General features: G+C 42.2%; 1 protein-coding gene across 1 annotated transcript; it reads right to left on the bottom strand.

Moving 5' to 3' along the window:
- Positions 1 to 1,056: 1,056 nt before the first annotated feature.
- Positions 1,057 to 8,177, bottom strand: tspan36 (tetraspanin 36). Its single transcript, XM_084468259.1, has 7 exons — positions 7,952 to 8,177; positions 4,853 to 5,044; positions 4,657 to 4,731; positions 4,213 to 4,308; positions 3,302 to 3,448; positions 2,639 to 2,722; positions 1,057 to 2,164 (listed from the first exon to the last, which is right to left on the bottom strand). Exons 1-7 carry the CDS (start codon positions 8,009 to 8,011, stop codon positions 2,084 to 2,086), a joined length of 735 nt encoding a protein of 244 aa, XP_084324385.1. The 5' UTR covers positions 8,012 to 8,177; the 3' UTR covers positions 1,057 to 2,083.
- Between the last annotated feature and the right edge of the window lie 6,350 nt (positions 8,178 to 14,527).

A 14,527-nucleotide genomic window follows, 5' to 3' on the forward strand; every position in this document is an offset into this window, starting at 1 on the left:
GAGCGTATTCATTACTATCCAGACCCTTACCCCTCTGCTCCCCTATCAGATACCTGCTGGCTTCGCCACCACCCCCAAACTCAACACTGGAAAGGCCAGGCAAAAAAAACGAAAGGTGGAGAACGAGAAAAAGAGTGAAAAGAGTGTGCAAGGTTCAGTCAGTTAGATGAATGCTTCTCTCACAAATGCACACACAGGCACACACACAAGCAAGCAGAGAGAGAAGTCCATCTCTGGAGGTTTTTCAGGCCATTCTGGTTCAGACAGCTCTACATGAAAAAGAAAACTGTGCTGTGTGGCCGAATCTCTACACAGCATCTAGTAACAATGCCAAGTATTAACTCAATGTTAATGTGTTCAAACAGAACCAGAGACAGGGACCTATCCAGCCAATGGGCTTACTAGATTGCCATACACCCAGAGTGGATAATAACTTTTTAAACTGTTTTATTTGGGCAATGCATTTTCCAATAAAATTACATTCATCCTTAATTGGAGTATTTAGGTTGAAGCCCATAGTTCCCTGTAGGGCTGTCAACTTTTTACATACTTCCCCAAAAGCCCAGCACGTTGGGATTATATAGCCCTAGCAAATAACAGAAATCTAGCACCATCTGTTGGTTGTTTTCTTTCACTGCAGCCAAAAATAGAGTTCTAACATCTAACCATTGTGTACTGTCAGAAAGACATTACACAAGAGACAGAAAGCTTTGTAAACTAATGCAAATTATGATTACTATGAATATTTAATAGAGTAAGGATTGGGAATAATAACTAAATTGGTGGAGGTGCAGTAACAATGCAAGTTTGGTTCATTGGTAGCACCTAAACATTTGTCCCACAGTATAAATAATGTATTAAAAAGGTAGAGTAGGCCATTTTTTTGATAAGCATCTTGTCATATTTGTTAAAAAATTCTCCACATCCTGATAATTTAATCAAATGCTCCCGACCAAAGAAAATTAAAAATCTGGTTCTGTGGTGAATCACGTCATACTCTTTTTAGTTTTTTATGTCCCAGCAAGGATTCCAATAATTACATAAAACAAAACGTCATTATTTCCATAGCATAATTTATTACTTTAGCAATAACATATACACAACCGTAATCCCATCAATGCATAACTTTTAAACGATACGATAAGGGAGAACTGACATTGCATTTAGTATGGAAGAAGATTGAAATAGATAAACATTTTTCAAACTACAATCTAAGGCTCTGAATCATGCCCATTTAAAATACAAAACAGCATATACAATACCTCATATTCGAGTGATTTCTTCCTCATATTAGCTCCCCTATAGGTGGAGTAAAAGCCTTAGGTGGAGTAGTGGTTTTGTTTTATCATGTAAAAGCAGCGCAGAGACGTTCACTAAAACCCCAAGGATGAAAACAAATAATGGTGTACCCCTTGTATTTTGTTAAATAAAATAACCATTTATTGTATTTTGTGTTCAGTAGATATTAGGAACTACGAGTCTATCAGTGTTCTGTGAAAACATTCCTGCCCGGGCATATGTAAAAAAAAAAAAAAATGTTAGTGAGGAAAGAGCCACATGTTCTTATTAGTGTTTTGTGAATTGTGTCTAGGTTGAAAAGGAGACGGCTGTTTTAAAAGCTGCTGATTCCTTGATTTAAAGTTTTTCCGTGTGAAAACGCAACACAACACATAGGAAAGCAGTTAGCCAGTACCAGCTGCTCTAAACACCCTTGTTGTTAGCTGCGTAACAAATGCAAAAGTATCACATCATTTGTCCTCATCTATCAAATTATTTGACTAAAAAAAAAAAGTCTGCCCATATCAAATTAATTTAAATAAGTTCCATAAAAGGGCTAGTATACTAAAAGGTTTGGTAACACATTCCTTTCTGACTGCGGTCTACCGGTGACTCAGGGGAAGTGTGGCAACTCCTATGGCGAGGAGCAGGGACTTAACAGGCAGCCATGGGAGGAGAAAGGTTAAGACTGAGGGAGCTTCTCTTAGCTAGATGCACGTGGAGCAGGTGCTGCGTCAGAGAGAGGAGAAAGGTTAAGGCTGAGGGGGAATATCTAAGCTAAATGCCTGGTGGAGAAGGAACTGCCTTAGTTATAGATAGGGTGGTAGCCATTCCTCCTGTCGTTGCACCTACAGGTGATCACACACACGCTCAGCATCCCGAAGACCTAGAAACACACACAGACACCGATACACACATTTAGGACTTCATAATCAGCTTTTCTGAGATTCTTGTTAGTATACAGTAGTTTCATAAACAATAGTCTCCATCGTCTGGAGAACAATCCAGACGATGGATAAGTGACAACAAAAAAACTGTAATTATTATACACTAATAATAATAATTATTAGTGTATAACAACACACACACACACACACACACACACACACACACACACACACACACACACACACACACACACACACACACACACACACACACACACACACACACACACACACACACACACACACACACACACACACACACACACACACACGTTTGTCAGGACTGTACTAAGGTTCGGTCCTCAAAAATGCAGTGCCACGTATTGCGATGCCCCCCAATGCGATGTAGAGCTTAAATAATGTTCCATGAGGGTCTCCCTGTCTGTGGCTCCTGAGTATCATAACCATCTTACCTTAATTATGGCGAAGCCCAGGATCACCAGCATGGCATAACTCATCACATTCTGAAGGAGCACATCAAGCTGGTCTTGGCATCCCTGAAACACACATTTTTATTTATTGCTTGTGCATGATAATGAAGCTACACATAACTAGTAGCAAAATATACTTTTTGCAGGGCAGGCTGATCTTTAACATGGGAACCTCAACTATGCTAATGCCAACCTGCACAGGTTTGAGCTTACAAAGAAGTATTAGGGCTTATATTTTAACCGGGGTAATACCCAACACAAATCAAAAACATACAATGGTGGTAAAGTGATGTTAGAATACAGCAAACAACGAATGTAAATACAACAGTATTATTTTTTTATCTATGGGATGTGTTGTAATCAAAAACTCCTACAATGCCTCATAATATACCATCTTAATATAATGTTCCATAAGAAAAGAACAAAAACTAAAAGTAATCGGAAGAAACAAAACGAAGGACCCAGTGGAGCAAACACCAATTGGGATCATTTGATATACATTTGATCATAAACACTTTTAAGTGGATTTTGTTTGAAATAATTCTCTAACCAAGTAAAAATCAATGGATCTTATCATCACGCTCCACGTCATCATTGTTAGTCCACAACAACAGCTCAAGCAGGGAGGGAAGGGGTGGAGCCCACCTTTGTGTAGAGGAACTCAGGCTGGTCGAGCCGGCCGGTGCACTCCGTCTGGTTCTTGCAGCAGGAGACGGGCACTGTGTTGTTGTGGCTGTTGTACCAGGGGGTGGACATCCAGCTGCTCAGGTTAACCACTCCACAGCACTGCAACTGTGGTGGGAGGGAGGGAGGGAGGGCGGGCGGGAGGGAGGGGAGGAGGATATGATCACTCAGGACAACTCAGGACTCTCTCTCGCTCCTTTTCTTTTGCTGTTGCCCTTCTCTAGCTTTCTCCTTATCCGTGTGCAGACATTAGAATTTATTTAAGCTCTTCGTTCTCTCTCCTTTGATATTGCAACCGTTAGCAAAAGCTAGCACATATTTTAAAACATGAATACTACACTTCATCATGTAAAGGCATTTGCAAGACTAGGAAAGAGCAGGTCAGAGCAGTGGCGGTTCTAGGGGGGGGCCAGTGCCCCCGTAACTCTGAGTCCCCCCCCCCCCCCCCCCGTGGCTCCCGCCGAACGAGCCAACCCCACCCCCCGTCAACAATCGCGCCCGCAACAGCGCTCGTCCACGATCCCGCCTCCCCCCCCCCCGTCAACAATCGCGCCTGCAATAGTGCTCGTCCGCGATTCCCCCCCCCCCCCCCCCTTCAACAATCGCGGCCGCAATAGCACTCGTCCGCGATCCAACCCCCCCCCCCCCCGTCAACAATTCGGTTTGTGCCCCTCTAACAGAAAAGCCGGCCCCATCTCGGCCCCCCCATTAAAACCGGTCTAGAATTGCCGTTCAGACCCGACCACTTTAAGAAACATGCAAACCAGTATGCGAGAATGCAAACACATCAGTTGTAGAGAGCGACAGGAGTGAAGCCTCAAGTATTTTTACGTCCAACGCCGCTGTAAACACCACCGAGTTGAAGCCCTCACCTGGGTCTGCAGATAATCCACAGCCTCGCTCTCGGTGCTCTGCCCATCGTACTTCATGAAGACATCGTTCATCGACCGCTGCAGGTCCAGAGTTATCTGGAACAACAAACAGACGGACCAAACCACTTCAGTCCCTGCTCACACAAGCAGCTCATGGCCCGACTAGGCAAGCGTTACAGGAGGAAAGGCCTTGGTGCATTGCAGGCCATACATAACATTGTTAGGAACATGGCAGAGCTACAAGGGAGGTATTTGGCAAAACGTCTAGGGACGCTATACAGAAACACACCACAAAGAAAAAATGCCTGCGAACATCAGCACCGTGCACACGCACATCAACATAGTGCAACTCACACACACATCTCAGCACAGCTGCTGGCCAGAAGGTTAAATACACAAAAGAGTAAGCATGTTGACATGAATGAATGAAGGTTCCTGACTCACCTTGCCCTGGTAGATGAAGCAGAAGGTCATAGCAGCAACTTCACCAGCGAAGAGCGCCAGGATGACGATCAGGAACTGGGGAATAGAAACAGACACGAGAGACGGAGACAAATAAGCATCTTACATTCCATAGCATCTTACAGTATCGTACAAACACACACACAAAATAATCGTATGATAAACTGGTCAAACGCACCAAGCCGAGGCCGACTTTGGACTCTGAGATTGTGGCACAGCATCCCAGCAGGCCCAGGAGGAACATCGCCACGCCGACACAGATGATGATAACGGCTGGGATCATGACATATTTGTCCTCCAGGAAGGCCTGGAAGTTGGTGTAGCTCCGGATGATGTAGGCCCCCACATAGGACAAGGCGGCTCCTGCGGCCTGCAAGGAGACATGGGGGCAAAATGTATTATTTTTAAGCTTTCAATACTCGTGTGGACCTATCAGTGCGATTGCTAAATGTGCGAGATGTGCGCGAGTGCGACCACCAGTGGTTCAATGGCACCCGAGTGTCAGGGCCCGACCCTGTGACGTCTTGTAGCCAAGAAGCACTTCTGATGCAATCATTTGAAGAGAGAAGTCAGATAGGTGGATGTTATGTACTCATAAGTCACAAATAGTGGCCAAGTGTTGTTGCCATTATATAGATATACCAGCATTAGTGGATCAGTAGTAGACTGCATTGTAACCACATATTATCTTTAAGAGTTGTTTTATAGTTTGGCTCCCAAATGTCCTGTTTTCATCTGTTATCAGATTTCCGGGCTATTCCAAGATATTCCATCACAGACATTGCTGGTCACAAGATTTGAGCAACAAAATCCTTGCATTGTGGAGCGATTGAGTTCACACACGGATTCAAGGAGCTTTGGGGCCAAGACATGTGAGACCAGGGCTGCTCTTTAGAAACACAAAAGTGGAGCATGAATCGATCAGGCCTTTATCTTAAGTTTCTCTTTAAACAATGTTAATAGCATTGTTTAGCCATTTGTAATACACCAAAGAACAAAAACCCAAGCAAAGACACTTTTACAATTAAAGAATTGTATGTAGAATGTCTGTAGGGAGAGAGAGAGTCCATAAATATAGAAAAAGGATTTTGTGGGGCTGTTTTTGTAAGAACATACATTGTGTTAATCATGGGTCAACATAATCTTAACGCCTAGTGCTATTAACTGACGTAATCTTATCCAGAATATTAGCATATAGGGGGGTTTCAATCATGTGATCTGATGTTCCACAGATAAGAAAGTTCAAGCCCGCCATCTTGGTACTTATTGCCCAACAATTCTAGAATAAACATGTTAGTTGCACATGTTGTGCAATTGTTATTATTAATGGTGAAATGCACCAAGAGGAACAGTCAAAGGTCAGAACATAAAAATGCGTCAGTCACATTGTGCTTCGGTGAAAGGGATTGGATATTTTATAGGCCTAATCCTGCCGGACCAAAAAAAGGCTAAATAAATCCTCATATATATTTATGATACCAAATAAAATTTAAAAGATTAGGCATGTTGATCCTTTTTAGTTTTTAAGTGTTTGTTATTGATGCAGATGCAGCAGATGGAAAGTGTATATACGTTTATAATACATTTCATCACCATGTAATGCATTGTAGGACTGAATCCCATTGGCTTCAATTGTTTCTGAAAGCCAATGTGTGGAGTTTCCCTAAGCATTCTGAATACTGCCAAAAAAGTCCTGTAATGATGATATTAGGCGGTAGGCTACTATGTACTTTACTCACTGAGAAATGGAACACATTTTTCAAGGTAATCTCAACGTACTCTGTGTGTGTGTGTGTGTGTGTGTGTGTGTGTGTGTGTGTGTGTGTGTGTGTGTGTGTGTGTGTGTGTGTGTGTGTGTGTGTGTGTGTGTGTGTGTGTGTGTGTGTGTGTGTGTCCCACCCACCCCCATCACTTGCATGACTTATTTCTCATCACCCAGTAGTCACGAGATCCACCTTATCCACACCCCTCCCTCCCTCCCTCCCTCCCTCCCTCCCTCCCTCCAGCCTTCCCATCTCCTCCCCCACCTCCTAATCGGACCAGGAACTCTGATCTTTTGCCTGAGACGTTAGACCACGTGGCTGACAGAACATACGTACCGCTCAGTGTGACACTCTGGAATGTGAGCATAAAGTTCCAGGCCTCCAGTTAACTTAAACTAACTCCTAACTAACTAAAGTTAAACTCCACCATGATCCGAGTTCCACTCCGAATGAACTCATGAACTCATAAAATACGAATGGGAGTTTGTAGTGAAAGGACTCTAGCACTCACCTGTTCATCCAAAATGTAATCTAAATAGCATTTGCTTTGGTTTTCTTTAGAAATGTGAAGAAAATACAGTTAAAATCTGGCTTGAGGAGGGCTACCGGTTTGCCTTTATAATGATTTGTCTTTATAGTTACAAACATAGGTTGTACTATGAGCCAACACTGTCAATATTTTCTTCTGTTGAATCAAACTGAATCCTCTCTGAGAATTAGATCAAAGGAGAGGAGATGGATAGATCGATATTTATACAAATGTTAAAAGTGGTTAGACTGTTAAGGAAACATAAAAGGGAAGGGAAAGCAGGGTGTGTGTGTGTGTGTGTGTGTGGGTGGGGGGGGGGGGGGATAAGGATCTGAAACTCAGTGGGCATGGACGGTTTGTTTAACAGATACAAAGAGAGTCCTATGTCGGTCTAACCTAATTAGACGGTGACAATGAGAGTCGATACCGCCTGATAGTATAATGATTAGGTATGGTCTGATAGTAAAATATCCTAAATTTGCCCATCAAAGTCTACTTGGAAGAAGTACATGGTTGACCAATGCATTCAGTAAATCTGGTCAAATGACCGTAAAACGACATTTCAAAGGAGGTCAATATTACTCAGCACGGCTATGACTAAACGCAACGTGACGTTAAGTCCGTAGGCCTACCGCTACTAGACTTTATGAAATACGTGTTTATGTTACAGTAGAGAAGCGAAGGCTGACCATTTCACCCTGAAATCCAAAGTTTGAAACCTAAGTAATACAATAGAACACAGTCGCGACTCAATGACCTAAACATAAACAGTGTGTGATTTAAAACATAACATCGACATATGACATGAAATTAAACTAGGAGCCCAGCGATTCAGTTCAGAAAGTGATCAAATGTGATTTAAAAACAAAATCCAAGTTATTAACCAGGGATGGCTACGGAAGTAATGCCAGTCTTGTTTTCGTCTCATAGCTACCCCGAGGAAGTCAAAATGCGACGCATAACGACGTTCAAGGCGTAGACTCACCCAAAATATCAGACTGAGAAGCAGGAGCACAGTTTTCGACGTGATGATTCCGCAGTCCATCTTGATATCTTTTGAGGAATGAAGAGAAGGAATAAAGGGCGGCTTCTGCTTTCAATATATAGGTGTCCCGGCTGGTGTGGTTGTGATCCGGAGGTTGGATCACAAGTTCGGTGAATCGGGACTGCACTGCTTCCAGCGTGACTGCTCTTTGCTTACACACAACAGTCACATGTTGAAAGGAAGCTGGCAGTGATAGAGCGGTCCTATCGCCTGACGTATGAGCGCCCTTACGTCATACAGTCATGCTCCCTGGGGTCACTACACCCCAGTCGTGATCAGTTTATTCTAATTAAGTACATTAAGTCTAACCACAGACTTATTAGAAGTATTTAAATTGGATGAAAGGGCAAATAAGCTATGAAGCCTACCTATTGTGGTAGGGTGTTATTGGTTGTACTTTTAAGCAAATGTTGAATGCGTGTTAAGCATTCTGAATACTGATATATACTGAAAAAGGAAAACTGAGAAAAGGATTACATTTTTCTACTGTGTGTGTGTGTGTGTGTGTGTGTGTGTGTGTGTGTGTGTGTGTGTGTGTGTGTGTGTGTGTGTGTGTGTGTGTTTTATCTTGCACATTTTTTAACCTCTTCTATACAACAGATACGTTGTGAATATTAACTCACAACAGAAGAACTGGATCAACAACAACTGGATCATCAACTTTTCTAAGTTCTGGTTCATAGCCCAGGACGGAATTTCGTCTTCACTACTATGAGGATTTTCACTAATCTATCCCTTTGGCTATTTTTCTACATTAATCTCTCATGAATGTAGAACATGTATAATTATATACACACATATACACACACACACATATATATATATATATATATATATATATATATATATATATATATATATATATATATATATATATATATATATATATATATATATATATATATATACATACACACACACACACACACACACACACACACACACACACACACACACACACACACACACACACACACACACACACACACACACACACACACACATCTATAAATTGCTATACTGCTACCTGGTGGCTATTTTGCAACTGCCATATCCCCACTACTGAAGGCATGCTATAAGCCATGTTGTTCAAGTTCTTCATTCGATTTTTTATGGCTTATATTTCAGGTCTTCAGCTGTAGATTTACATTAATACGGCTGTGCAAGCATGAAGTGACATATTTAATTATAGTAGTTTACATAGCAAAATAAGCATTTAAGGGAAGAGGGGGATTACTTATATTTTTAACAAAGGTACATTTATTAAAAACTAATTCCAAATTAGATACATTGGAAAATTGTAAGGCCTCCCAGAGAAATGTCCAAACATATAATAGCGAGCAGAAGTGCACCTTTGCTCCATACAGATGTGAAAATGTTCTCAGAAAGAAAATCTCATTGTTTTAATATGGAAACAGACTTTTAACATTGGCCTAATAACCATATATCTATCTATCTATCTATCTATATATATATATATAAGACACTGTTGCTATGGGTCAATGGACATTGACCCATTCAATGGACATTGACCCATTATGCTGTCAGTTGGAAATCATTATTGCTAATCACCCGTCTGTTATCTTCTGTCCTATATAAAAGTCATATAGATCACATACGTCATTAAGTAATTAAGATTACTTTGGCTTAATTGACTTAATTACCATGGGTTTACCTAAATACTTCTAAATATTTCAGTACAGATTACAATGTGAATGCTTTTGACTACCATACAAGTTTGAGAACATAATTAAAATATAAAACAAGTGTTACTTTGCTGAGGCACTAGGGGGCCTTGTTGCGCTGTGTCACCTGATTAAAAAGATGAGGCAAATTCATCTTTTCTCCCAACACATACTCAAACATATTAATCCCAGGTCATTTTTTTGGATGCTGGTAAATCCCAATACCTTCCTGCCATCCACCCTGTGTGTTCATACCTACCTGCAAGTAGCGTTGCTTGCCTGTCATCCATCCTTGCCTGTCCAACTCCTGTTTATTTACTGCTCAGTCACATCCTCCCTACAATAAACCTAGAAACTACCTACCAAGCAGTCAAGAAGAAACATAGAATGTGGCAGCGGTATCTCGAAACGAGAGGTCAGGGGAAATACAGAGTGTGTACCAAGCAGAGGAATAAAGTGAGATGGATGACCAGAAACAGACAGAAAGAAGAGGAGAAGGATATATCAAAATGTTCAAAATCCAACAGCAATTAGTTCTGGAGATACATCAGGCCCAAACTGAGGACGAGAACTGGGGTAGCCGACCCAGAGATCTCAGACATGAACGGGACAAGGCAGATTAAGGAAGATGGACTCAAGGCTGAAGCCCTATCAGACTACTTTGGTACGGTATTCACTAGGGAACCTGAAGGAGACATACCCTCACTACCAAGAAATCCCAACATAACACAATTGGATGAAATCATAATTACAGAAGAAGAGGTACACCGTTGACCATTCCATCCTCATCAGCAGGCTGAGCAGTATTGGGGTCACAGGTCACTCACTGGCTTGGTTCTCTCACTATCTCTCTCACCGGGTGCAACGCGTAAGGTTTGATAATTCATTCTCTCACCCCCTCCTTGTCACCAAGGGAGTCCCTCAAGGCTCTATACTTGGCCCATCACTGTTCTCCATCTACATCAATAACATTCCCCTAGCTGCTGGCAATTCACTCATTCACCTTTATGCCGATGACACAATCCTATACACCTCTGGTCTATCTCCCTCCTCTGTCCAATCCACGCTCCAGGATAGCTTTCTCCAGGTACAACATGCCTTCTCACAACTGAAACTGTCACTCAACACATCTAAGACAAAAGCCATGTGGTTTCATCGGAAGGGTGTTCCCTCTCCGTCTCCATTAAACATCTCCACCTGTGAGGGGGCAATCCTGGAGCAAGTCTCCATCTACAAATACTTGGGCATCTGGTTAGACACTACACTATGCTTTTCACATCACATCTCCCGGTTACAGTCTGAGGTGCGGGCCAAACTCGGTTTCCTTTACCGCCACCGCCACGCCTTCACTTCCTCTTCTAAACTCACACTTGATTTCGGTGATACTATCTATAGAACTGCATGTAAGGGCACTCTCACCAAACTGGACACACTCTATCACTCTGCTATCCGTTTTGCTACAAATGCCCCCCTCAACACCCACCACTTCAGTCTTTACTCTCTGGTAAATTGGCCATCGCTTCACACTCGTCGTCATGTTCACTGGCTCACTCTCATCTACAAGACCCTCCTTCAACGGACACCCCCCTACCTGTCCCGCCTGCTGCATTGACTACCTATCACATATAACACCCGGTCCTCTTTCCACATCCTGCTAACAACCCCTAAAACCACATCCATACTCTGTCTTGTATCATTCCAGTCAGCTGCTGCCGTTGACTGGAATGCACTACAAAAACACCTCAAACTGGTCAAATTAATTTCCATCCTGGCCTTTAAAGACACCATTTCACACCTTCTCACAGATTCCTGCAACTGCTTCCCCTCCATCTAACCATCTAACCTTCTTGTCTCATCTGTACCCACATACCCGCTGATATTGGCTCAGGCCTATGATTTCCATGATATTGCAATCAATCCTTGTTATTAACCCAGTTTGTATGTTTTCTATGTTTGTTTTTTATGTTTATGTTTTTATGTTTTCACAATTGTTATTTTGCTATAAGTTTATTCTTGCTATTCTGCCTTGTTTATGTAATCCTGTTCTTCTTGTATGTCTGAGTAGCTGTATGTTAACCCTGCAGGTCCCTGTTGCTGCCTTGTTGTATGTCTGTACAGCTGTGTTTGTGTGCTGTTGCCTCTCTAACCTATCCTTTCTCACTTTCTCACTGCCCCTTTCCCTCCCCCCCCCCAAGAAGCTTGTGCTTTTTGTCAGGCCATCAGTGTAAATAAGAACTTGTTCTTAATGATCTGCCTGGTTAAATAAAGGTTTAATAATAATAAAAAAAAGGTCCTGAAGAAATTATCCAATCTGAAAATAGATAAATCACCAGGTCTAGACTGTCTGTATCCCCTTCTACTAAAGGAACTGAAGCATGAGATGAGCAGAGCCTTAACAATCATGTACAACAGCCCACATAAGTGCAATCCATAAGAAGGGAAGCCGAACTATACCAGGGAACTACAGACCAGTCAGCCTAACCTGTATTGCATGCAAACATAAGAGGTAGATCCACAGTTCTTCAACTCCTCAAGGTGCTGAACCAATGGACCCAAGCAATAGATGGTGACCTATGCAAAGACGTTATATACATGGACTTCCAAAAAGCATTCGACACCATCCCACACAGACGACTGCTCCATAAAATCGAGAGCTACGGCATCAGTAGCCAGCTACTAGAGTGGATAAAATCTTTTCTCGTAGGACGAAGAGAGTGTCCGTGAACGCGAAATTCTCTAGCTGGATGGACGTTCTGAGTGGAATCCCCCAAGGCAGTGTGGTAGGTCCTGTGTTGTTTGTGCTCTTCATAAACAACCTACCAGATGGAACTAAGTCAGATATATTCATGCTTGCGGAAGACACCAAGATATGCAGAAATGTGACCATGAAGATGAGAATTCTCTCCAGGAGGATCTTGACAAGCTGCAGGACTGGTCTGACAAATGGCTACTCAGATTTCATTCAAAGAAATGTAAACTTATGAAGCTAAGCAGTGGACGGAGAGAACACCCAGATACCAACTACCATATGAGAGGCAACCAAGCTCCAGTCCAAATCGAGAAGGTGACACAAGAAAAGATCTCGGAGTTATAACCGACGAGAAGCTCAACTTCCCGGCACATATCCAGGAGAAGATCGGGAAAGCAAATAAGATTATGGGGCTCATCCGGCGATCTTTCGCTCATCTAGACGTCCAGAACTTCCGATGGCTATACAAAGCGATGGTGAGACCACATCTTGAATATGCCCAGGCAGTTTGGTCCCCACGACGGAAGAAGGATATCAACTTGATAGAAAATGTCTAGAGACGAGCGACGAATCAGCTTCCAGGCATGGCTCAACTAACTTACCCAGAGAAGCTGAAGAAGCTTGATCTCCCAACACTAGTATACCATAGACTGCGTGGCAATATGATAGAGGTCCACAAGCAACTGCATGGAAAGTATGATGATGTCACCATACTGGAGCTGAAACTAGCAAAGAGAGGAAGATGTGGCAACCAGAAAAGAACCTGGACAAGACAGGGGTACTTCTTACATAGGGTGACAGATGCGTAGAACAGTCTATCTGATGTCGTGGCAATTGCACCCAGTCTTTTGAATGCAGGCTAGATAGGTTTTGGGCCAAGAAAGAAATAAAATTCCACTTCAAAGAACCACTAGATATCAAGTTTGGCCAAACCATCCAGTTAACAGAAGAAGATCTGGACATAGAGGTCACATAGACCTGCGCCCAGAATCTAACTAAGTTATGTTGTTTCATCTTGAATTCAGGGAGTGAAAGCTGATCAGCTGAAGCTGAAAGAAAATACAGTTCAAAATATGCCCAAAAGCCAAGGCATATTGGCCCAGGGAGACCTGGTCTGCCAGATGGCCCGTCCATCCCTGGTGTTAAGGGTTGTAACAAACTCACTCTCACACATATTGTGTCATCTCTCCATCACCCCCCGCATGTTCCCCCGGCTACAATGTTCATGACGTGCTAACAAACTGTTTCAGTTCTGTCAGGAGTAGGCCATGGTGGCTAAACCCGGAGCACTACTGACAAGTGGCCTTTACTTTATATTCAGACTGACCAGACTGAAGATGCTGACCAGACTGAAGACACTGACCAGACTGAAGACGCTGACCAGACTGAAGACACTGACCAGACAAAGACGCTGTCTGCGTCTACGCCTTTGCCGCCCATGTTAGACCGGGTGAGGTTTGAATGTAGAGCTTGATAAAAAATGCTTCCAAAAGAGAAGTGGTTTTCACCGCGTGGTCAGAAAACGGTATTTCCCTGAAAATCCAGGAACCATAACCATTTTTTTCGCAGTTAGGTTTCAATCCAGATATTTTCATAAAGTGATCCAAATCATTGATGAGGTTTTGCAAGGATAGTTGATCTGGTATTATCATACAGGTTGTATCATCTGCATACATTAATATTTTTGAATTTATACCGTGTAATTGCAATCCTCTGATGTTTTCATTTGATCTTATTCTCTCTGCCAATATTTCAATGGCTATGATGAATAGGTACGGAGATAGAGGACATCTTTGTTTCACTCCACTTTCCAGAGGGATAGGTTTCTAAAGGTATCCATTGTTAATAACTTTACTGGTTGCTTTACTGCTTTACTTGTACATTACTTTGATCCATGTTATTATAGAATCTCCAAAGTCTAAATACTTTAAACATCTATTAATAAATTCCCAATTCACTTTATCAAAGGCTTTTTCAAAGTCGACAATAAAAACAAGACCTGCCTTTTCTACTGTATCATAATGCTCTATTATTTCTAGAAACTGCCTAATACTATTTGATATATTTCGTCCCTCTATAAAC

The sequence above is a fragment of the Micromesistius poutassou genome (genome assembly GCF_964030765.1).
Source record: "Micromesistius poutassou genome assembly, chromosome: 5".
In the NCBI taxonomy this organism is placed as follows: Eukaryota; Metazoa; Chordata; class Actinopteri; order Gadiformes; family Gadidae; genus Micromesistius; species Micromesistius poutassou.

What these genes read in the sequence shown, in the direction of transcription:
- tspan36 (XM_084468259.1), bottom strand. Translation starts at nt 8,011, where the DNA reads ATGGACTGCGGAATCATCACGTCGAAAACTGTGCTCCTGCTTCTCAGT. An exon ending in TTCTCAGTCTGATATTTTGG is followed by an intron (nt 5,045 to 7,951) that starts GTGAGTCTACGC and finishes GTCTCCTTGCAG; the next exon opens with GCCGCAGGAGCCGCCTTGTC. An exon ending in CTGAGTTCCTCTACACAAAG is followed by an intron (nt 2,723 to 3,301) that starts GTGGGCTCCACC and finishes TGTGTGTTTCAG; the next exon opens with GGATGCCAAGACCAGCTTGA.